This window comes from Nicrophorus vespilloides, unplaced genomic scaffold (assembly GCF_001412225.1).
Source record: "Nicrophorus vespilloides isolate i.1.1-1 unplaced genomic scaffold, Nicve_v1.0, whole genome shotgun sequence".
NCBI classification, from domain to species: Eukaryota; Metazoa; Arthropoda; class Insecta; order Coleoptera; family Silphidae; genus Nicrophorus; species Nicrophorus vespilloides.
In genome coordinates this window covers 59,932-82,853 of record NW_017095946.1, presented here as the reverse complement: position 1 = coordinate 82,853, position 22,922 = coordinate 59,932, and the positions used below count along the sequence as shown (strand labels likewise).

The 22,922-nt window shown below is 32.3% G+C and overlaps 4 protein-coding genes across 6 annotated transcripts; 2 read left to right on the top strand and 2 right to left on the bottom strand.

Annotated features, from left to right (window-relative positions):
* Positions 1 to 500: 500 nt before the first annotated feature.
* LOC108568930 (endocuticle structural glycoprotein SgAbd-2-like) lies at positions 501 to 1,947 on the bottom strand. Its single transcript, XM_017930281.1, has 3 exons — positions 1,885 to 1,947; positions 966 to 1,123; positions 501 to 909 (listed from the first exon to the last, which is right to left on the bottom strand). Exons 1-3 carry the CDS (start codon positions 1,924 to 1,926, stop codon positions 606 to 608), a joined length of 504 nt encoding a protein of 167 aa, XP_017785770.1. The 5' UTR covers positions 1,927 to 1,947; the 3' UTR covers positions 501 to 605.
* Positions 1,948 to 7,519: 5,572 nt separating this feature from the next.
* LOC108568939 (endocuticle structural glycoprotein SgAbd-2-like) lies at positions 7,520 to 9,310 on the bottom strand. The gene is made up of 3 exons (XM_017930290.1): positions 9,246 to 9,310; positions 9,060 to 9,181; positions 7,520 to 8,039 (listed from the first exon to the last, which is right to left on the bottom strand). Exons 1-3 carry the CDS (start codon positions 9,252 to 9,254, stop codon positions 7,775 to 7,777), a joined length of 396 nt encoding a protein of 131 aa, XP_017785779.1. The 5' UTR covers positions 9,255 to 9,310; the 3' UTR covers positions 7,520 to 7,774.
* A 5,211-nt stretch (positions 9,311 to 14,521) lies between these two features.
* LOC108568924 (pantothenate kinase 4) lies at positions 14,522 to 16,376 on the top strand. 3 transcript variants are annotated; one of them, XM_017930275.1, is made up of 5 exons: positions 14,522 to 14,701; positions 14,859 to 15,119; positions 15,172 to 15,520; positions 15,576 to 15,864; positions 15,928 to 16,376. In XM_017930275.1, exons 2-5 carry the CDS (start codon positions 14,875 to 14,877, stop codon positions 16,116 to 16,118), a joined length of 1,074 nt encoding a protein of 357 aa, XP_017785764.1. In that variant the 5' UTR covers positions 14,522 to 14,701; positions 14,859 to 14,874; the 3' UTR covers positions 16,119 to 16,376. The 3 variants fall into 3 exon arrangements, with proteins under 3 accessions (XP_017785764.1, XP_017785763.1, XP_017785762.1); XM_017930274.1 differs by having other exon boundaries at positions 14,522 to 14,748; XM_017930273.1 differs by having other exon boundaries at positions 14,522 to 14,792.
* A 152-nt stretch (positions 16,377 to 16,528) lies between these two features.
* LOC108568920 (myotubularin-related protein 9) lies at positions 16,529 to 18,893 on the top strand. Its single transcript, XM_017930269.1, has 6 exons — positions 16,529 to 16,669; positions 16,723 to 16,881; positions 17,130 to 17,856; positions 17,906 to 18,133; positions 18,191 to 18,415; positions 18,473 to 18,893. The coding sequence occupies exons 2-6, from the start codon at positions 16,735 to 16,737 to the stop codon at positions 18,838 to 18,840; spliced, it is 1,695 nt and encodes a 564-aa protein (XP_017785758.1). The 5' UTR covers positions 16,529 to 16,669; positions 16,723 to 16,734; the 3' UTR covers positions 18,841 to 18,893.
* The last annotated feature ends 4,029 nt before the right edge of the window (positions 18,894 to 22,922 follow it).

Sequence of the window (22,922 nt, the reverse complement as noted above, 5' to 3'; positions counted from 1 at the left end):
CTTACTATTTGAAAGAAGCCGTTCTTTACTCTATGTTTGGATATCACCTGCACAAACATTCAGTTTTGAAGAAATGCCACTCCGATTTCTTGAGACAATTGGCAACCACGATGAGATCCGAAACGTATTATGGAAATTACATTTTGACCATTGGCGATACGGATGGGACGATGTACTTTATTGAAGAAGGAACTATTCATGCCCTGTCCAAAGACGGACTTTACATCGAAACCATTGAGCATATATTGGGGAGCGGTGATCACTTTGGATATCAGCAATTGATATACCCAAATATTGGGCATTACTACACCTACAAAGCCGAATCGATTTCGGTTTTAATCAGTATCCGAAGAAAAGATTTCCTAAGACTTTTAGAATTTTTCCCAGCTACGAAGAAACATATTTACGAAGATAACGATTATAAATGCTTTTTGTAATAATACATATGTACAATTTGTTATTAATGCTTTTTTATTTCATTTTTTCTTTTCTTCTCGGTTTTACATATAAAAAAACTGGTATCAAAATTTCAGATTTGTTACGGTACGTAGCCTGAGCATGAATGTTAACTATGTTGAGAATGTTATCGAAAAACATAATAATATCTAATAGTATCTTCCTTGGTTGTATTGATTGTATTGAGGTTGATGGTGGGTTGGGAACCTCTGGTTTTGGCTGACAAGTCCGAGCGACTTTTGGATGGCTTCTGGAATTGGTGGTGGAGTTGGAAGATGGGCACCTTCAGCCCTGAAACCGTTCTCATCGGCAACCCAGTTTACGGTGATGGGAGTACCGTCCAAAGCGGTGTAAGAGTAAGAACCTTGTGATACCTGAGCTTCGGTTTGAGGGTTTCCTGCATTCTTCAGATATCCTTGAGCTTGGGCTTGTTGTCCATCACCGGTTACGTAACTAAAAAAGAATCAATAGTATTAGAAGATGCATATTAACAATTTTAAAGTAAATACCTGTAGCGGTAGGAGCCATCTGGATTCACTTCATTGGTTTCGGAGACAATTGGTACGATGTTCTTGGATTGATATTGGTACTGTCCTTGGTTGTAATTACCTTGGTAGTAGTTTTGAGGGGCGGCTAAGGCACCGGCCACCAAACAGCATACGATGAACTGAAAGATGTTGCAATTAATTGTAGCTGAGTCAACAATTTGAAATTCGATAATTGCGTTGAATTAATTGGCGCTACGTAAATGGTAATTTCCTGCCCACGCATTTCTTTTGATCATCTCTGCTGCGCTTTACCAACACCCATTGGGCAATTCCAACAAAACAATTGATTTACCACAACTTTGAGATAACTGCAATACTCTCCACGATCTACTATTTTGTAACTAAATCGAAGAGATGACGTGTCATGATAATTATTAGTTTGCATTATTAATTTCAATATTTTATAACATACATTTATATTAATGTATTTTCTATTTTCAGGCACATCTTTAACTCAAAATAAATAGAATAGAAGATCATATTTCTTATAAACACTTACATTCTTCATGAAATAATGATTCTCGTTTTCTACATGTTTCCAAATTAATTACAATTACAATCATTATTAACTATAGAATATATAAGTTGCAATGAATTAAATACACAAAAAAATATAGTTGTACAACATTTTAGTCCTAACTTTGCATCGATCAAAAAGTTTTCCAGTCAAGAGAAATGTAATGATATTTTATATGGTAAATTGCATATTTCATTTTCATAGAGCAAAAGGTATATTTTCATAATAGTAATATCCTTAACAAAATAATACAAGTTAAATTAGTTAATAAGATTTTTGGCCCGTATTAGGGCCAATAAACATTGATCAATAATAAGTAACATTATAATAAAACAGTGCAATTGAATAATAATAATAACTTACCAATTTCATTTTGTTGATTTTGTGTGAGTATCCAGAGCACATTTGTCGGTGGAGTGTCAGGGGTCTAGGAGTTTATATACTCCCGCTCCGCGAGTCACACCCACCCCGAACACGAATTCTGCGGTTCGGAGGTCAGGGTTGCATCCATCGCTATTACGATTCACTCTTCTTCGGATCACATCCATTACCGTAAAACTACGATCTAGAATGGAAGCGGGGAATTCATCAAAACGGAACACGATCACATTTCATAAAAACCAACTGGAATGGGATTTTATACATCAGAACAATCACATCCTCTGCATGAGAAAGGTTACACAGTTTTTAGTCATCGAATTTCTAACACACTCATCCAATACACTAGAAAGTTTTACAGTTCAAAGGATTATGTAATTACGAAAACTTAATTTACAAATAGTTTTCATTCATCCCTTACTAAAAATACTCATTAAATTGTTTAAAAAGGATAATTCTAAAGGCTTAACTAGAAGTACATGAATATCAGCTAGATTTTTTTAAATGTTTATTTCTATATATTAAATTTCTATTAGTTTTTCTTATCACAATTTTACATGTAATTGAAAGAAATGAAACTAAGCTAAAATTTAAAGTAAACTGTATCAAAAGTTTGCATCATGTATTCAGAATTCAAGTCATATTATTGTTTGTACACATCTTTTCTTCAAACTATTTTTATTGCTGAAATTTATATTAAACTGATAGATAATTTCTTTAGTGTATTTCTAACTATTATACTTAAATACATTAGTATTATATAACTTGCACAATATACTTCTAAAAACAACGTTATTGCTTTCATAAAAGAAATCAAATTGATTAATTCTGAATAACATGTGTAAATGCGTACTTCTCTCAATGACTAACAAAAAATGTATTCAACTATGACATAAAACCGGCAATCTATTTAAAAAGTTTACATAATATAACTATGAAAAATGAATAAAAAAACGATCATACACGTAAAATTTTCCAATAAATGTACGGGAAAGAAGGTAATATTGATCCTTGACATATCTTCGTTTGGTATGTCCAAAGATTGACAAATTGCTTGTGTCTCGTGGGTGGTCTCGAACTCAACCCATTCCCTGCATAAACATTCGGCTTGCTAAAATTTACGTAACAATTAATAATAACAAACGATCGATCTATCGAAAGTACAATCGAAATATTATTAAACCATTTGAACAAAAGGATGTTTCTCAGTCGCCTTGCTACAAAAAATGCAAAAAATATATATTTTATTGCAATCGTTTTGCATCAGTTTTCTATAAACAGAGTAATTTGCGTTCGAATAACTTCTGCGGATGGAAATTATGGGACGTTATTAAGTAGTTTATGTAAATTGAACTTACGTAGGTTGTTCACTAACCATCCTAATCGATAATTGGTAAATTGGAAGACATAAATTCCATCGCATTGCACAATATGCAAAATGGCAAAACACGTGGTAGTACAATGTAAATAGAAGTGTAACTAGTTTAACCTTCTTTTGCGAATTATTAAAGTCTTCATTCCGCTTAGAACACTTTTACTTTTAAAGTCTAATATTTCAACAAATATTAAAGAAAATTCTATGTATTTTGACTGAAATAGTTTTTTAAACTCTTTGCGTTAAACAATAATTTATAAAAATAAATATTCTACTTAAAATAGAAATGTATTATTTTAAATTTAAAAAAAATGAAAATGAACGGAGTTAAGTAAATATTACTCTTAAATGTAATTACTTATTGTCACTTCCAACTATGTTTTTAATATCCTTTTCCTAATACTTTATACTGATGATAATAAAAATGTATTACATTTATTATTGTTATTTTGAATAAGAAAGTGAATAGGCTGAAGTAAGAATTGCTGAAAGAATTTGTTGAAATTAATAAATATGTATATAGTTTACACATTCCATTGTTTTTTTTTGTTTATATAATATTAAAAAAAATCGGTGTGAATTGTGAAACATTTCTGATTTAAATAAAACTGCGAAGAAGATTCCTATGTGAAACTGGAGCAAACGTTTCGTTTTCGTTAACGATTAAAGAATTCCCAATTGCTGTTCCCATGATGTGCTCATCCCATTATGAATCCATAGCATTAACATCTACTTAATTAATTATGTTCTTATTCCATTAGGAAATGCCTTTCTAGATGCTTACACATGCAAAACACGCAAGTGGGCATATTAACGCATCCCAACTCTTGCTTCTTCTGTTTTTACTTCTTATTCATCTCGCCAAAGTTATGCAACGGATTATTATTATTACCATTTATGATGCGAGTACGACTCGTTTCAAAATCTCGAAAAATTGGTACAAGCAACGACATAATAAATAATTCAAATCGTTTCCCAACATCAAATATTTTTATTTTTTCGTTTAGACCGGTAAATTTATTAGTATTCGCACATCCGCCGCGAATACTGATGCCATTCCGGCTATGATTTAATGGTCGTCCTTGTCTAGAAAAAAGTACACAAAAAGGTTTATTCTTCCTTCGAGATGGCAATCTTTTGCAGAAACGGAGATTGTAGCAACGTTCTTTTTAAAGGAATGTTTCATTTCACGCTGTAAATCTACTTTAAGGTAGGAAATATGTATCTCTTTTTTTGTAATTAAACTGTATTCGTTATAAATAGATTAGCAAAATGTCAGTGGGATCATTAAATTTTAATCATTTTATTTACCGGTTATTTCAATTTATCGTGTACATTTTCTGTAAATTATATAATTTCATGATTTTAAATTTATTTTAATTTTGTTAATGATTTGACTGAACTAATAAAGAAGAAATTTTGAAAATCTAGATCTATCAGTTCGTTTTCTTGTTATCACAATTAATTGACTGTATTTTCCATTCAACCATTAAAATAATTACTACTTATTTCATTCTCAATCTGATTTTATTGAACGAATGAAAAAAGAAATTTTGAAAATCTATACCTATCAATTGTTACGGATATTGGCCAATCTGGACGGATATAAATTAGAGACAATAGGTAAGAAAGATGCTAAGATATAATTGTGTTTTGTGTCGACCTATAGGATGGTTTGGTCAAGGCTCTTGAGCACACCAACTTCTTCTTCGCAGAAAACACAAAAAAAAACACACACATAAACGAAAACGCCGCCATAGAATCAAATTGTTTTATTATGCACATCGCGAAGTCATTTGCAAATCAAACTTACCAGAAGCGCAAAAAAAATCACTTGTTTCATTGAATGTACTTTGTGCGTAAGATTCGTATCTCTTTCCATTCATTATTCTCTCAATAGTAGTGCAGATTTTGCAGTCCATTCGGTCGTGCCTACATCATATATACTCGTTTTTCTTTTCATTTTCTCTGCCGCTTTTTATTATTTCCATTTCGTTGCTACCAATTAATATACTTACCAAAGTTTTTTGTTATAATGACTACAGAACAATGACTTTCTATTTCTTCTATTCGGCGCATTTTTTATTTATTTTCCTAAATTTCATTCACGTTTATATTAAATATCTTTTAATATTACTTTTATTCTACTTGTTTTATTATACGAGTTGAAAGACCGAATAGTTGAAGACATGACATGAATTACCAAAATTTAATTCGTATTTCTACCAAATTTCCAGATTTTTACTGCATATTTTGAACTGCAATTATCATTTTTTTTATAGATAATAATAGCATAATTTTAATTGAATTAAGAAGTTGACGAAATTTTCTACATTTTACTTGAAGTTGTATTACTATTACGTGAATTTAGCAAATTTCTTTTAAGTATTAAACTATTCTACTATAAACAAATTCTTCACAATATCAAATTGATAATAACAATAAAACAAAGAGAAATTAAGAAAATAACGTTCTCTTGAATTTCGGTAATTTAGGAAATTAATTAGTTAATTTTATATATAAAGAAAAAAAGCGAAATTATAATATGTTAATTTTCTTTACGAAAAGGTAAAATTAAGAAATATAATGACTGTGCAAATTTGAAGTAGTTGCAACATGTTTCAAATACTATAACCAAATGAGCAATATGAACAATGACATATGCAAAAGTAAAAACGTAGTAGAAGAAATATGTATCATTCAGATAATAATAGTGATCACATGACTAAAGATACCAAGGTTTGGTTGTTCGTGAAAGGTCGCGTGTCATCAGATTCGAGTGAAGCGCTGAAAGCGTTTATGAGTGATCCATAAGCACCTGCCTGTGAAAAGAATTATTGTGTAGAATGGTTCCCAATGGAATAAATTTGGCGCGAAGAAGGCGCGTCCATAAAATGATTCACTAACATTTATAAAGTTCATTTGCATATCGTTTCATCTGTAAGTCTTGCGTTTTTATTTATTCTCACTTCAAATTCTTATAATTCCAACCATTAAATGCCATGAGTAAATATTGTATAACATAATTAATGTATTCTATTATTTACATGACTAAAGAAATTGTTGCTTTTTCATACATTAAGTATGCGTATCAAATCTAAAAAATATATATTTTATAGAATATAAAATAAATATATTGTCATAATTGTAGTTCATTTAGTTACGTTTAATTAATTATTAATTATAGATTTCAAATAAAAACTGATTAAAAATTTAATACGAATTTCAAAGTTCAAACTATAATTTAGTATATGTGATAATAATATGGTCAGAAGTTATACTAGAAGAAGAAAATAACGACTAAAAATTTATGTTATCCAAATTGCTCAATCAAAAGAAAGATAAAGAAATTTAAGACAAAATTAAAGAAGTTCCTGCCAAAAAAATGTATCAACCAAACATTTAAAAAGTCATTTTTTTAGTGAAAATTATCCTGATTTAAGAAGTAAATGCAATAACTCCGTATACACAATTGTTAAATAAAATAAAATAGCACAAACAATCAACTTTAGAGTAATATTTTAAAATGTGATTTTTCTTTGTAAGTTGACTTATTTAATTAAACTTATCCCCTATTGTGGCTATAGTATATTTACATCTGAAAACGAAATTGCGCTTAATGGGATAATTTTGTAGAACGAATCGAAATCGTTAATCGAAGTATGACTAAACAATTATTATTACCTATAATTATTTTCTATTAATTTGCATATGGGTTAATCTTTAAAAAGATATTTCAAAGCCGACAGGAATTAAATTAGCAAAAAATATTAATATTATTCAGCGATCAATTAAACTATTGACCCACCTCTGACACATGGTCGTATTAAATTTGAACGGAAAGCTACTTTTTACGACTGATTAATGCAAATTTAATTACAAATTCATTTGAGAAATCACTTCGCACTTAACCACTAGATCGGATTTCACCTCTTTACCTATACTCAGTATTAATTAAGGTATTTGGTTTTATTTTAACCTTTAACTTCGAAAAAAAATGTAAATAATTTGCAAAAATTAAATTTATTGAAATGACGTAATGACACTTTTCTGTCAATAAATAAAAACGAATTTCGTTTTACAAAATAATTGGAATCGAAAATATTTGTATATTTCATATCTTTTCATAAATGTTTATCTGCAGATATAATATTGGGGTATGTATATATATATTGAATGAAAAATATAATAACCATGCAATTTATTAAGTTACATAAAGTTAAATATAGTATGCGTGTATAATAAAATAAAATATCTTAAATTATAAATTATGTCGTCGTCATTTGAACACATCGAGAGTTGCGTAAGAACTAAATTAATTAAAGTTATCAGAATTAGAGTTACTGACCGGCTACGTTATGTTTTGTAATGAAATAATCATCAATTAATTGATCAGTCATAATTTTTGATATGAACATTACTTAAATTACCGAAATTTTAAAAATGCATTTACAAGAAATCCGAATCGTCGACTGATATCATTAGCAAAAGCGTTCGAGATTATTTGAAGAATCTTCTTTGGGATGAATCCTCCTCAGGATGAGCCGCATTGTACTGCAAAGATTTCAGGATCGCATCTGGAATTGGTGGAGCTGTTGGAAGATGGGCACCTTGAGCTCTGAAACCATCCTCATCTGCTATGTAGTTGATGGTGTAACGGTTTCCGTCTGGACCTGTATACGAATAAGATCCCTGTTTTACTTGCGAATCCGAACCTTTTGGGTATCCATTCTCATTGGCGACTATTCCATTTCCAGTTTCGTATCTGAAAGCACACAAAAAAAATATTCCTTGAAAACTCTTGCTGATTTTTTGTTGACTGTTAATTAAAAGAAAGAAATTAAGACAATTATATTCTATTATTTAATGCATCTTTAATTGTCTGGAATTAGTATAAAAAGCCAAATTAGTTTCGCAACGATTCTGAACGCTTTTTAATTAGTCCCGTCTTTGAACTTCATGAGAAACCACTTTTCGCGTTAGTATTCAATTCCCGTAAATTATGTACACTTTGTTCTCTGCATCTTAAATCGATCATTATTTTGAAAGAGAAACAATGCGTTGCGATTCCATCGAAATATTGAATATGCCGATGAGGCAAGAAGCTAGAATTTGATGAGAGGAGACCTTGGTCCGTGATCTGGGATGGTCTGGTTTTGTATTTACCGAGACGCGCCCAGAAGACCTGGACAATGCTGTGAAAGTGAGAGTGCTAATGCTCATTAGGCGATCTGCACCGGAATCTGTGTGCACTTTATATAATAGCAAGGACAGTAATCGATTTTCCCAACTAAACCACTTTTTATATTTGCTTTTTGCCCCAAGCCTCAGAAACACACAAGAAACAAAAATAAATAAATAGTATTATAAATCATCTCGAAGCAAGTGCTGATGATTTAGCATATTCCTCTTTCCAATCTTTATGATTCTCAAAATATCAAATTCATTAAAGCAATAAAATTCAAAATTTCAAGGAACGTCATTCATCAAATATATTACATAATTATTTTATGCACTAACACATTTGAATTCTTATTTTTTAATTAGTTAATTATTTTTCTCAAATTCTCTTGAATTGAAGCAATAATCTATAATCGATATTTAAATAATAATTAAGTACATAATAAGAATAAATCATGTAATGATATAATTAATGTTAGTATCTCTGATCTCATCTGATCTAGTATCATCTGATGTCATTCGAATAAAAATAAGGTTAATTACATATCAATTAAAGTATTTGATTTGTGGCTACACAAGTATAAAATAATTGTGTTTTACTTACTCATATGTGTATGAGCCATCTGGACGAGGGTCGTAGTTGTACTTGATGATAGGTATATTGTTGCCATATCTTTGCGACGTTGCATAACTAATAGCCGAAAGAAGCAAAAAGCTGAAGATAATCTGTAACAAAGAGAAAAAAAATGAGACAATTACAATATTTAGGAACAGTTCGCAATTAACGCACAAGTTTCATTGTGCTATTGGCTGTGATTAAAATTGCTGTCTGACTTGAAGAAGAAATTGTCGATTTATTTATAGGAGAACGGTGGATCCCACCCAGAGGAAAAACTAAATTCAGTTCAAAGAAGAAGACTGCAAAAAAAAATCGATCTGGTATAATGCAATTGCGATGCCTTTCAGAAATGTATTATTTAATTGAACGAGCCCATCTCGCGCCGCGTTCTTCATCCAATATTTCAGACGAAATATCAAGACCATAAATTCCGAACAATGTTATCGCAGTCCCGGACTTACGAAGATTTGCATCGCATTAACATCAATTTGTATTTTAATTACATCAGTATGGTTAATGTTTCGAACGCTACATTTGCTTCCACACGCCAACGTAAATTGCAATTATGAATTAGTTAGCATTCAAATTTGGCTTTACATATGCACATCATTGAATTAAATCCTCTACCATCTGCATACAGTTTATTTCTATCTGTTTTTAATAGTAATACTTAAAATTGTTTCACATGAGAACACTTCGCTTTTTAAAATAAGTTTGTTAAAGAAAGCAATGAACTTATTGTTGCGCATCGGATTACCGACAATTAAATACCCAAAATTAGAGAACATTTGTCCAGGTAATGTTTATGATCTAGAACATAATTGAAGGCCTCCAGTCACGTAGCAACAATAAATAGTGGATGAAACTTGCCGCATAAACTGAGATATTTTCCGCGGAAATTTGAATAATTGGATTCCATAAGTTCACATTTTCTACGAAAGGTTATGAGCATGTTGAAGTATTACCTTCGGGCGTACTAAAAAAAATATGTAACTCGTCTAAGGAAGATTGCAAATGACACACCTAATGTGGGTACGGCATTTCGGCGATCTGTGAATAATTCGAAACGCATTGTTGAGTTATTTTAAGAAACAATTTATTTAACATCAAACAATCATGTAACAATAATAAATAAAAATATATATAAAATTATAGAAAGGTTAAACGACTAGTGCTTAGTGATTTTGATTAAATACTTGGCCGGAGGAGAAATCTTCTTTGGTGGAGGATTTATTCTAGGTTTGAATTTAGGAGGTTGTGGTCTAGATTTAGGTTTCTGCTTCTGGCGATTTCCCATTTTATTGGATTTGAATTCATTCTCGAATTTTCCTCCAAACGCAGGTGGCTCATCGAAGCGGATACCATTAAAGTTGTGGAATTTCGGCGCTTCGTTACCAAATTTCGTTTCTCCCGAAAACTGAGCAGGGAATTTGTAACCTTTATGCATGAATTTCGGAGAGAATTTATATTCATCGAAGTTGAATTCACTTTTTGGTAATTTGCTTTCAATGGTGTGATGATGGTGCACTATCTTTGGTTTCTTACTTTCTAATGGAAATTTATATTCGAATATGTCTTTGTGGACTTTAGAATCTTCAATATGTAGAGATGGTCTGTTCAAGTAATCGTGGAACTTGGTTTCGTAACTTTCCGATGGGATTTTTGAAAAATCGTGTAACGCACTTTCGTAACTCGAGGTTTTATGCAAAGTTGGACGACTCAGAAACTCGGAAAATTTACTTTCAGAATTGGCATTTTTGCTTTTCTCAAAATGCTTCACATAATCATCGAATTCAAATTTCGGAGATTCAGACACTTTGATATTGGGCTTATCCAACTTAATAACAATTGGTTTCTCTTCATCCGAAGCGAATTTGTAATGAGTCTGGATGTCGCTCGGTGCTTTTTCGCTTTGTGTTGCTATCTTCGCCAAAAGATCGGTTACATCCAAATGAACTTTCTTGTTCTCGTTTGATTTAGTTTTTTCGATATTCTGACTGAAAATAGAAGTAAGGTCCAAAATTTTGGGTGCACTCAAAGTATGACCGAATGTAAAATCTCCGCTTTGTTCATTCAATCCCACAGTCTGACCATAATTTACATTACCAATTGGTGGTGATTGCTGCCCATTTTTGTTGTTCTGAGCTGCCATTAACATACTGTAAAGAGTATTGGAAAAATTCGGTGTAGCTGTTTGAAGATTTTGATTCGACAGCATTGTTAAAATTTGGTTCAACTGATTAGCATTCAATTGGTTTTGAATGTTGCTTTTCGGTTGCTGCTTTTGCTGAGATAATTGTTGCATATTATTGGTCGTCTGTTGGTTCTGGGCGAACAGATTTGGGTTAAACAAATTCTGAGTTTGATGCATAAATAATTCGATTCCGTTGTTAGCTGAAGTTGGCTGCTGCATTAACGATCCAGCTACATTATGATTGGCAATATTCTGACTGAATCCGAGGAAAGGCAGTTTCAGCAGACTTTCGTTCACCTGCGGCATAAATAATGATCCAAAGATGTCCTTCGACGGTGGACCTTCTGTGTTTTGCTCCATCACAGGCTTAACTCCAGGATCATTTAGGAAACTATAATCGTAGATTGATGTTCCCATCCTCTCGTTTTTCGAATTCCTTAAATGCGGCAATTCCTTGGCCAAACCGTGGAAGTTGGACTGAGCATCTTGCGGTGTGAAATACTGAATCAATGGGATCTCTTCAGCCAAAAGGCCAGAGATGAAAATTGTGGCTAAAACAACCTTACAAAAAAAAGTGGATAAGTATAGTAACAAAAAATTTGGTTAGTTCACTTACTGTGTACATGTTGAGCACGATTTCTAAACTGAATGTAATTCGTAGACGATACGTTTTTATATCCGGGCCGGATTTACTTGAAGCGTTAAAAATTATGTATGTTAAAATTTGAAATCCTATTGATATATATTTGGGAAATTAATGGGTTCTTCTTTCACTTTATACACTTTCTTATTTTTGTAATTAGCAACTTTTTAAGCAGAACAATTAATTTCAATAAAACTTACTATATTTTCATTACTTTTGTACATACTTATTATTATTTATTAATATTTATTATTATATTCTTGTCCTAAATGTTTTATAGAAAAATAATAAAAATAGAAAAATATTTTTTAAAACAATTTATTCATCTCATAAACCATATACAAACAACATGTGTAATAACAACAAAATCAACAAAAATGAAACAACAATAAATTTAACAATTAGTTAACGATTATTGTGGAACACCATAGACGGCATGGGGTTTGGGGTATGGGGCAACAAACGATTCATCGATTGTGGGAATTTTGAAGGCATATTTGGTTGCAATTGGCTTTAGGGCTGGGAGTTTTCTGATGGCTTGAGGAGCTGGATATGGCTTGGGTGGTTGAGGAGCTGGATAAGGCTTGCTTGGAACGTGTTTTGGTACTTCAGTTTGAGGAATTTTGAAAGCATATTTACTTACAACTGGTTTTAGGGCAGGAAGGGTTCTGATGGCTTGAGGAGCTGGGTACGGTTTTGGTGGTTGAGGTGCTGGATAAGGTTTGCTTGGAACGTGTTTCGGTGCTTCAGTTTGAGGAATTTTGAAGGCATATTTGGTGAGAACTGGTTCAGCAATGGTTTTCACTGTGAGTGGTTCTGCAGCAGAGTTATGTTGAACGGGTGCTGAAAGGAGTTGAAGGGCAGGGAGAGGTTCAATTGCTTTGGGTGCTTCAGTTACGGGGATTTTGAAGGAGTAACTACTGAAGACCGGGGCTTTGGCAACGATGGGTTCTGGTGCTGCGTTGACGGCATGAGGTTTTACCACTCTAAGAACCTTTGGTACTTCAGTTACGGGGATTTGGAAAGAGTACTTACTGAGGACTGGAGATTGAGCAACAATAGGTTCTAGATCTGCATGGACTGGTTTAGGTTTGATCAGTCTAATGATCTTTGGGACCTCAGTAACTGGAACGTCAAATGCGTATTTGGTGAAAATTGGTTTTGCCAGTATTTTGGGTTGTTCAGGAGCCAGGTTAAGTTTGATGGATTGAGGTGCTGGATATGGTTTCGTCGGCAGAGCTGCTGGGTACGGTGCTTCTTTGACGAACGGTTTCACAAATTTCTCAGGAATTCCGTACACCGCATGTGGTTCAACTTTTACAGGTGGAATCGGTGTTGGATGAGCAGCTGGAATTGCAGCTGGTGAATCGGGCAACTTGAAGGAATAGCTGTTGTAATGTGCTATGTGACCATGTTCAGCATAAACACTGAATACGCACAGAGCAGCTAAAATTGTTTGCTATAAACAAACCAACAATAAACAATTAGATTCAAAATTAAATAAATAGATACTGGTACTTACCAAAAACATTGTAATTCTATGAAGAGCTTTAGTCAACTGATGATTTGAAGAAAGAACTTCGAGTTTTTATAGTTTGGGAAAAATTCGAATGTCTTTACTTAACATACCGATGGCAAATAGATAATGAGCTTATTTTAAAAATAAATAACGTAATTACCATTAATCGATGCCAGACATGTTAAAAATCATTTATGTAAACTAAATGAAAACAAATTTGTATATAAATGTATTGTCCATTCATAATCATTTATATATAATCTTTATAATCAATAGAATTGTCTTTTCTAAATATAAACTTGATTCTCTTTTTTAATAACTTGGTAGACAATATTTCAAAAAATTAACAATTAATGTTGCAGACTTCATCATCTCCTGTTAATTAACTTATTTCATATTTAATATTTCTCCAGTTTCTAATGTTATCATTAAAAATTGATTTGTAATTTTTTATTACGTGTAATGATTTAGATTCATTCTTTTAATATTGATGAATCAATATGAAGGTTATTAAATTTACAATTATATAGTTGAAAAACTTTCCTCAATTTAATTGTAACTGTAATTATGATATATAATTAATAATATTATATTGCTTGCATAGTATTAGGCTTTTTTAATGTTGTTTATTGCTAAATGATTTTTTATTATGTGCATATATATCATAGTAATACGTTATTAACAAAATTTTAATCATTTTTGTATAAACAGTTATTAACAATTTGATAAACTCTAATCCTAAATGTAGCCTGTACAGCATATTTAATTTACTATAATTAACTATATCAATAAATGTATTTTCAATTTCAATTATTTTCTGTATATTGTGCATCTGTTTATCATCACGTAATATATACTTTGCTTAATAAGGTATAAAGTTTGAATGACGGTGATATAAAATGGAAAAAAAATAGTGACTTGTAGGAATAAGCAATTTCAATGTGTTTTTCATACAGTTTTATCAACTAAAGCAAATTGTATTCAGGTGATTTTAGATAATTAAAGAACAAATAAAGTATTATATATAAATAAGATAATAGCAGTTGTGTTTTGCTAAGTTTATAAATAAACGTAAATAGGAATAGAAGTAGTAGTAGGAACTTGGTAGTTAAATTACAGCAGCTGTGCCAACAGGACAGAAATGAATTTAAAAAGTCCAATGAGATTGTTTTAAAATTTTGAATTACTCCCGAAAATCAACAAGGAATTATTTTGTTTGAACAACAGAAAAAATCCAAGGTTTTTGTAAACACGAATTAAAGCATTATCAGGCAGTGACAACAGTTGCGTTAACAAACAAAATATTTAATCAAATGAGGTTAAGTTAAAATATTTTATCCAATTCCTTTGAAAATTAATTGCGTTAGTATTGCAAAACCGCAAGCAATTGGGGCAACAACAAAGGAAACTAAACGAAAATTATTGCAGTTGTAGTTAATCCAGTATGGAGTCCAATAAAAAAGTATGTCCATTATTAAAGGATCCATCCAAGTATAATCCTGACACAGTAGATTTAATAAATGATCTAAATGAAAGGTCTTTCTGGTTTAAATGCCTTCTGGAGATGGTGAAGAACTTTATTAAGAGAGCTGGCATATTGAATCCAGATAATCCAGAGGCCAAACAGATTGCCGAGAAATGTTTTCACAGCTTCAAAAGCCTCATCGATCAACTACATCATGACCCTACGTAAGTTACATCAAACCAAGTAAACTATTTAATTGACTTAACAGATTTGCAGTATATTGAATCCGTTAAGTATAAGAACCTTGTTGGAATTCAATGAGAGGAAATTAAGAGAAAACAACTTTAAGGATGCCTGGCTGCATCAGAAACACAAAGAAAATGAAATGGCTTTTACTCAGTTTCCACACAGAATCAAGCAAATTGATAACATATTGGATGAATCACTGAAATGGGAGCAAATTGCAAAAGGTGTTTTGGCTGGTAATATGTTCGACTGGGGAGCCAAGGCTGTAACTGATATTCTTGAGGAATCTAAGGAATTTGGTTTGCAGCAAGCAATGGACACAATTCAAAGCAGGCCATGGTTTAAAGACACATTGGATAAATGGGTTTTTAAAATACAGGTAAGTGATGGTAAAATACAATTAATCAATTGTGTTAAAATTAAAATATTTTCAGACTACTCCATACAAAATGACAATAATATTTGTTGATAATGCAGGGGTTGATTTTGTGTTGGGCATTTTGCCATTTGCTAGGGAATTACTGAAACAAAAGACCAAAGTAGTTTTATCTTCCAACTCTTCTCCTGCTTTAAATGATATAACTCACATAGAGTTAAAGCAATGTTTAGAAAAAGCGAGTAAACATTGTCAAATCATCCGAGATGCATTGAACAGTGAACTACTTATAGCCATGGAAAATGGCCAGGATGGTCCCTGCTTGGATCTCACCAAATTAGATGAAGGTAATTTAGTTGTTACCTGACATTGAACTATTTTTCTATTTCAATATTATTTTCGAATTATAGATTTATGTCAATTATGCAATGAAGCTGATTTGGTAATTTTGGAAGGTATGGGAAGAGCAGTGCACACAAACTTATATGCAGAATTCAAAGTTGATAGCTTAAAGATGGCAGTTCTTAAGAATGAGTGGTTAGCTAAAAGTCTAGGTGCAGAACAGTTTTCTGTTATTTTTGAATATGTTCCAGTTTCTTAACTTTGTACCTGACTTATTGTATGTTTTGTTAATTTATCTTTAAGTAGGTTGTACATTTCGTTTTTCGACTGAGTTTGGGCTGTTAAAGTATATGCCAGGAACGTTTTCTTTTTTAAATGCTTGATAATAAAATAAGTATAGATAGAAGAAACAGAAACAAAATGAAATAGCTTTAAATACTATTTAACAAAATATGTTATTCTTTTCTAATTTTGATCTGATGGATAAATTTTAACGTCTATAAATATATGTTTAAAGGTGTACATTTTATTGTAAATAAATATACATGTATTACTGTAAGAAAACACTGTTAATAATATATAAGAATAAAGGAGATTTATTTTGTAATATTCATCATAATTTATGTAAAGTTGGTTGCATATTCATAATATTAACCTGTTTATTAAATATCGCAGGTTGCCTATAAGTGAATGTCTCTGAAATATAAAGTACTCCCAGAATATGGCCAGATATCTACAAAATTATAAATCAAATAATGTAGTTATTTGTTGATGTATTAAATTATTTCATATATAATAGAAATACTTAAGGTAACGTACATAATATTATCCAATTACAACAAAACTAAATATAACCTATAAAGTTTATAAGGACAATGGAATTTGCTGATCATATTGGAACCCCCAAATTGGATGGTGTTATTTTACACAGTCCTTTCCATGAACCAGTTGATGGTACATTATGTGTCTCCGGACATCATCTAATTTTATCTTCAAGGAAAGAGGATGTGGAGGAACTTTGGGTATGTGGTCATTAAAATTGTTTTGTCATATTTTTGTATTTGTTATTATTCATATCTTTAGATAAGGGAAAGTTTTTTTTATTATAAATTAATATGTATATCCTTGTTAAACAGTTAATGATTTATTACAAAATTATTATAAAACACTTAAGAAATTCAATAACCAAATATTATTTTTTGTAATCATTTATATATAGAATTAAATATTAATCAAAGTTAATTAAGAATATTTTAATTATTGTTTACAGTTGCTTCATCAATGTATTGATTCTGTGGAGAAACGTCCGAATGGTACCAATTCTAATAATCAGAATGGTGGATCTTTAATATTGAAATGTAAAGATTTGAGAATACTGCAGTTGGATATTGCGACCACGGAAGAATTTTTAAATGTGTACGCGTCTATTGAGAGGCTTTCAAATCTGGACAATGCGAGCAACCTGTATCCTTTCTTCTTTAGGCCTATGTACAGCATTCTGGAGGATGGACATACGCTGTTTAAGCCTGAATTGGAGTTTTCGAAGTTGCTGGCTTCAGATGAGTGGAGAATAACGAATGTAAATAAGAATTATTATGTTTGTCCAACATACAGTTCGACTATAATCGTGCCGAAGAGTATTGACGATGAGACAATAATGGCTGCAGCGAATTTTCGGGACGGTGGACGATTCCCAGTGTTGAGTTACAGACACGACAATGGTGCTGTACTAATGAGAAGCAGCCAACCGTTGCTCAATAACTGTAATCGAAGGTGCAGGGCGGACGAGAAGATTTTAAATCAGGTTCTGGGAATGAACAAAAAAGGGTATATAATCGATACTAGGTCAAACAATTTGACCAGTCATTGCAAAGCCAAAGGGGGAGGAACCGAGCCCGAAGGCCATTACACCCAATGGCGACGAACCCACAGAGGTTTAGACAAAATAGCCAACTGCACTGGCGCTTTATTAGATTGCTTCCAGAAATTCATGGATGGTGAGATTTTGTATCCTAATATTTAGTTATTATATCGTTCCATTTTAAGCATGTAATGATACCGGCTGCTCTCCTGATAAGTGGGTTTCTCGGGTGGAACGGAGTAATTGGTTAAGTCACGTTCAAAATGCTCTGAATGCGGCTTGCTTGGTAGCCCAATGTTTGGACCAAGAGGGCGCTTCCGTCCTAGTTCATGGCTCCAGCGGTTTAGATTCAACTTTACTGGTCACATCCATTGCACAAGTAATTCTGAATCCAGATTGCAGGACTGTCAGAGGTAAATGGTAACAATCAGTTTTCGAGTCTGCATTAATTATATATTTTCTCTACAAAGGCCTTCAAGCTTTGATCGAAAGGGAATGGTTGCAAGCCGGGCATCCATTTCAAATGCGCCACGGAAAATTCTGCTACTCCAATGCTCGCAACAAGAACCAACAACCGACTTTCTTACTATTCCTTGACTGCGTACAACAACTGCACTATCAATTCCCGTGCAGTTTCGAGTTCACAACTCAAATGTTGATTATTCTCTTCGAACATTCCTATGCCAGTCAATTTGGTAATACCCTCACAAATTCTATGATTACATCACAATAAAGTTCCATATTCATTTTAGGTACTTTTCTTGGTAACTGCGATAGGGAGAGGGAAAAACTGGAGGTGGCCAAAGGCACGACTAGCCTCTGGTCTTACTTGAACAGACCAAACATACTTACTTCAATCTTAAATCCGCTCTACGAACCTAATAAAACTGCGATATGGCCTTCCGTTGCACCGGTCAGTCTAAATTTGTGGACGGAATTCTACCACAGATGGATCGTCGATCAGAGCCAATACAAAAAGGCTATGACAAAAATGCACGGTCTAATTGAAAATGACAAAAACGTCCGCAGTAAAGTCGTGAAGTATCGAAAGCAATTGGCCGACCTGCAAAAGGAATACGACAATTTTTTGGACGAAAACGATGGATCTGAGAGTGGTTAATGTCAATTATGGTAGATACTTGAATTTTCTAGTCAAGGTTTTCGCTACTTAAAGAAAATACAAAAAGTTTCCTTCCGTGAGTTGTTTTAAACTCATACATGCTTATTGATTAGGCAATGCTGCATACTTTATTTATCATTCCATTGCTATTAAATTTACACCCCAAATATTTTTGTAGCACAGTTTAGATTATTTAATTTTATAATGATTTTAAAAATAATAATTTTGAAACCTATTAACTAAGTGCACAGCTCAGAACATATATTTACTGTAAAACAGAAGCTAAAATAAACTTTATTTTTTAGTTACTTTCCTGTATTTTTAAAATATCCTTTATATTTAGTACATAGGAATTATTTCATATTTGTAAATAATTAATTTATATCATTCAAACATATCTTATTTTATAGAATTTTAAGAACAGTGAACTAGTATAACAATTGTAAGAATGGAGGTTATTGTGGTAAATATTTTATTTTTCTGAAAATAGTATAAATTGACCACGTTGAAGTAGAAAATTGCTGCTGCGGTTTCTTCATGATTGTTGCAGACAGGTAAGAAAGAGAAGCGGGTTGTTTTGGTTGACTATAATTGCTAGTGGAATGACAAGTAAAATATAATTATCAACGGTTTTCTGGCGCTGTATCAGAAACCGAGCCATTGTACATGGTATTCTCATCTTGCCCATTGGGCAAGTCATTCAACATCCCCGGGGTTCTCAAAATGTTTTTTTTATCATTATTTTTTATTATATTTATAACGCACCGCATAATTAAAATATACGTACAATCTACAAGATGGTACAAAACAATTCAAAGAGTCAATATTTGTTATTAACACTTCATGTTTTATACACGTAAACATCCAATTCAATATATAAATAGAAGAAATAATTTGTTGACCATTCTACAACATCAAATTTTAATTCAATGATTAAGTTAAAGAAATATAACGCTATGACTTTCATATAACTTTCATTGTATTATACTAAACAACACATATTATTTTACCCTATTTCAATTAGGTGATTGTATTGACGAAAATAAGACATTTATAGAGAAGATTAATATAAATTGAATTTTGTATAATCAATAAAAACCATAATTCAATTATGATTTTAGACTCAATGGCTAAAAACGAATTTAAGTAAAACTTTGAGCAAATATAAAAAACAATTTAATTAAAATTATCAACTTTCAATCAATACACGTAATAGCAAATAATTACATTATTATCATATTAAAATGATTTTCAACATCTAATTAAAAAGAACAATTAATAGGGTTTATGTTTTTTTTTAATATTGTTAAAACTATTTTAAATTATACCGTTACTAATTTTATGTAAATTTAACATTGATTTAATGAGCTGTTTGTAGAACGGTAGGGATAAAGTAATTGAATAGTAGGAAATGAAATTCTCATTAATAAACCTCGATGTCCCACATATTATGCAAATGTGGAGGCCCCCAGTTACCACACAACAACAACAAAGCCACTGTTGAAGTATCACTGATTTCATTAAGAGAGCCGGCAGCAGCAAGCAGCAGAAGCATTTGTTTTTCGGTCCCTTGATTTCAAACCTGGATTGGACGTGGTGGAAAGAGTTTGCGCTCTTCAAAACCCAACATCAAGGTTATCGCGTCGCATTCTTCACTGACCGTTGCAGTCTCTATATTGGCCTAAGACAATGAAACCGAATATCCCCTAGGGGGAACGAGCCAAGGCCCTCTTTACATATACCACACGCAGACACGTTTTCTACCGGCTGGAAACATACCCCTGCCTTTCATATAAGATTTCTCTCTCGTTCGATCTCGTCCGAAATTTTTCCACGAAGCCGGGAAGTCAACGTAGAAATTAGTAGTCGAGACAGGTAGGAGAAGAGTAGAGAGGTCTGGTCTTCAGTGTGGGAAGGTCCAAATCGGGAAAAATCTCTTGAGACGAGAGGAAGCAAGGAACGAGGAATTAGTTTGGAATGATGGGTTCAGGAGATAGTTACAATACTTGATGCAGTTAGAAAGTGTCGATCTCTGCGGATCGCGCCCATTCCCTTTCACGACTCCGAAGGAATCATGTTGCATTTAATCGTACAGGATATGTAATTCCAGGTAGTTTAGAATTTGCATTGGGCCTTTGTAGCGCATATCCATTAAATTTATGCGTGGGAAAACTAGCCATAAGAACGCGACGGAATTGCTGAGGTGAAAAATTTCCGCCCCCGCCAACGGTCTATGCATTTTATGTTCACATGCGAGCGCACTTCACGTTCACGCACCGCAACAACATCAATTTCCATACACACATCACACAACACACCCATCCACAACCACCTTCAGCAACCCTTCAACAAACTGTCAACATTTTTATCTATCTCTCTCACGGATCTTCATACCATTAATCACAATTTACACTCCACGTTCCACTTTATTAACACACCCAAAAAAACCTACACGCATAATCATCATCACTCGAAAAAATACGTTTTAATAAGGGGAGAAGAAACAAGTATTATAACGAATATGTGATTAATTTATATTTTCTAAAAAAAACATTTAATGCAAAACAAAACGAGCATTTAAATTTAAAATATCTTCTAACAAATTTCAACTACTTTTGTTCACAAACCTAAAAGTACTTTTCGCATCTATTCGTTCTCCCAAAACTGAACAAATGTTACATTTAAATTTCAAACATATTCTAAAATATTTCAATTCACATACATTTTAACTATTTACAAACAAATCTAATAAGTTGAACAATATTTTTTAAACTTATACAGACTTTTTATATCGATGAATCAACTTAGTATTCTACATATTATAGTACGAATATAATACAAATACAATTAACATTATAGTCATGTTAGAACATATTTATAAAATATATGTAAAGTATTTATACAATTACGTTAATTATAATTTATTTTTATTATATTCATGTTGCGGTCATTTTCTTATGGGTTTTCCTGCTTTGACTTACTTCATTTAGACATTACGTTTACTATTTTCTTCATTTACTTCTATAATAATTGTCTCCTATTAGTATGTAAACTTGTAATAAAATTTAGTTTCACGTTTAAATTGCGGATGCGGATTTTATTCTTGTGAATGATATTTTTAAAAATGAGTTCGGTTCGGTCAGAAGAAAATCGTTCTCAACATATAATTAAATGTTCAATGCTACAGGAGGTAATTTGTGTTGTGTGGATGTTGCTGGAGCACGGTAATTTGTAAAGGCCAAAAAGTCATCTTTAACGACTTCGTCTTTTCAACATTTCCATGTCTTTTTTTAACAGCAGTAGAACTCTGGTCTTCGGTGACCGCTAAAAAGTGAAGAGAAAAACAAATTTAAAAGTGCTGTAATTGCTGTCGAAAACGGTTTCCTTTTTCCTTCCTGCGGGGTCGCATCACTTTGGCTCGGACTTGTTGTTTACCATAAATCTTAATCAATAAAATTTATGACCTCGTCGGAAACGTGTTTGGATGCCGAGACGATTTCTAAAAATAGCGACAGAACGCTTTTTGACCTGCTACCATAGAAAAGAAGAAACAAAAAAAAGGGACCCGAAATCTTAAGTACTTTTCCGAAACTCGAAAACTTCCGAATTGAATCAAAACCTTCTTTTCGGAAGCGACGTTCTTTTTTTGATGACTAATTAAAGAAGTTATTATGCGAAATTACGGCGGAAATCACTTTCTACGTTTATTATGTTCACACGATCACGATGGAAAACGCTAGGAAACCTCAATTTCGTCATTTGCATGCAGATGAAAGCAATCTGTACATAATTAATTTCGTCATTATTCAAATTGAACTGAAATCATGTCCTGTGTTAAAACGGTACTTATTGATTTTTCATTTGGGGATGAACTTTTGATGAACACTATTTTTTTGCCTTCCTTTTCACTAATACTACCCGTATGATCCAGAAGTGTGCCCGTATGTAGCGCGTGTGTAGCAAAAAAAAGGGCATTTCCGAGCGACGTCCACTTAAATTAATATGCCGGCATCAATTGAAATTGGAATTGTCACGAGGGCATTAATTGATGTACGCGTGACCACCAGAGAGTAGCGAATGCA

Coding starts and splice junctions, on each gene's coding strand:
- LOC108568930 (XM_017930281.1), bottom strand. CDS start 1,926: ATGTGCTCTGGATACTCACACAAAATCAACAAAATGAAATTG. Junction 1,124..1,884: donor AAATCAACAAAATGAAATTG/GTAAGTTATTAT, acceptor AACATCTTTCAG/TTCATCGTATGCTGTTTGGT. Junction 910..965: donor GATGGCTCCTACCGCTACAG/GTATTTACTTTA, acceptor ATTCTTTTTTAG/TTACGTAACCGGTGATGGAC.
- LOC108568920 (XM_017930269.1), top strand. CDS start 16,735: ATGGAATTTGCTGATCATATTGGAACCCCCAAATTGGATGGTGTTATT. Junction 16,882..17,129: donor AGGATGTGGAGGAACTTTGG/GTATGTGGTCAT, acceptor TATTGTTTACAG/TTGCTTCATCAATGTATTGA. Junction 18,416..18,472: donor TTCCTATGCCAGTCAATTTG/GTAATACCCTCA, acceptor TATTCATTTTAG/GTACTTTTCTTGGTAACTGC.
- LOC108568924 (XM_017930275.1), top strand. CDS start 14,875: ATGGAGTCCAATAAAAAAGTATGTCCATTATTAAAGGATCCATCCAAG. Junction 15,120..15,171: donor CAACTACATCATGACCCTAC/GTAAGTTACATC, acceptor ACAGATTTGCAG/TATATTGAATCCGTTAAGTA. Junction 15,521..15,575: donor AATGGGTTTTTAAAATACAG/GTAAGTGATGGT, acceptor AAATATTTTCAG/ACTACTCCATACAAAATGAC.
- LOC108568939 (XM_017930290.1), bottom strand. Junction 8,040..9,059: donor GATGGCTCATACACATATGA/GTAAGTAAAACA, acceptor GTGTGCTTTCAG/ATACGAAACTGGAAATGGAA.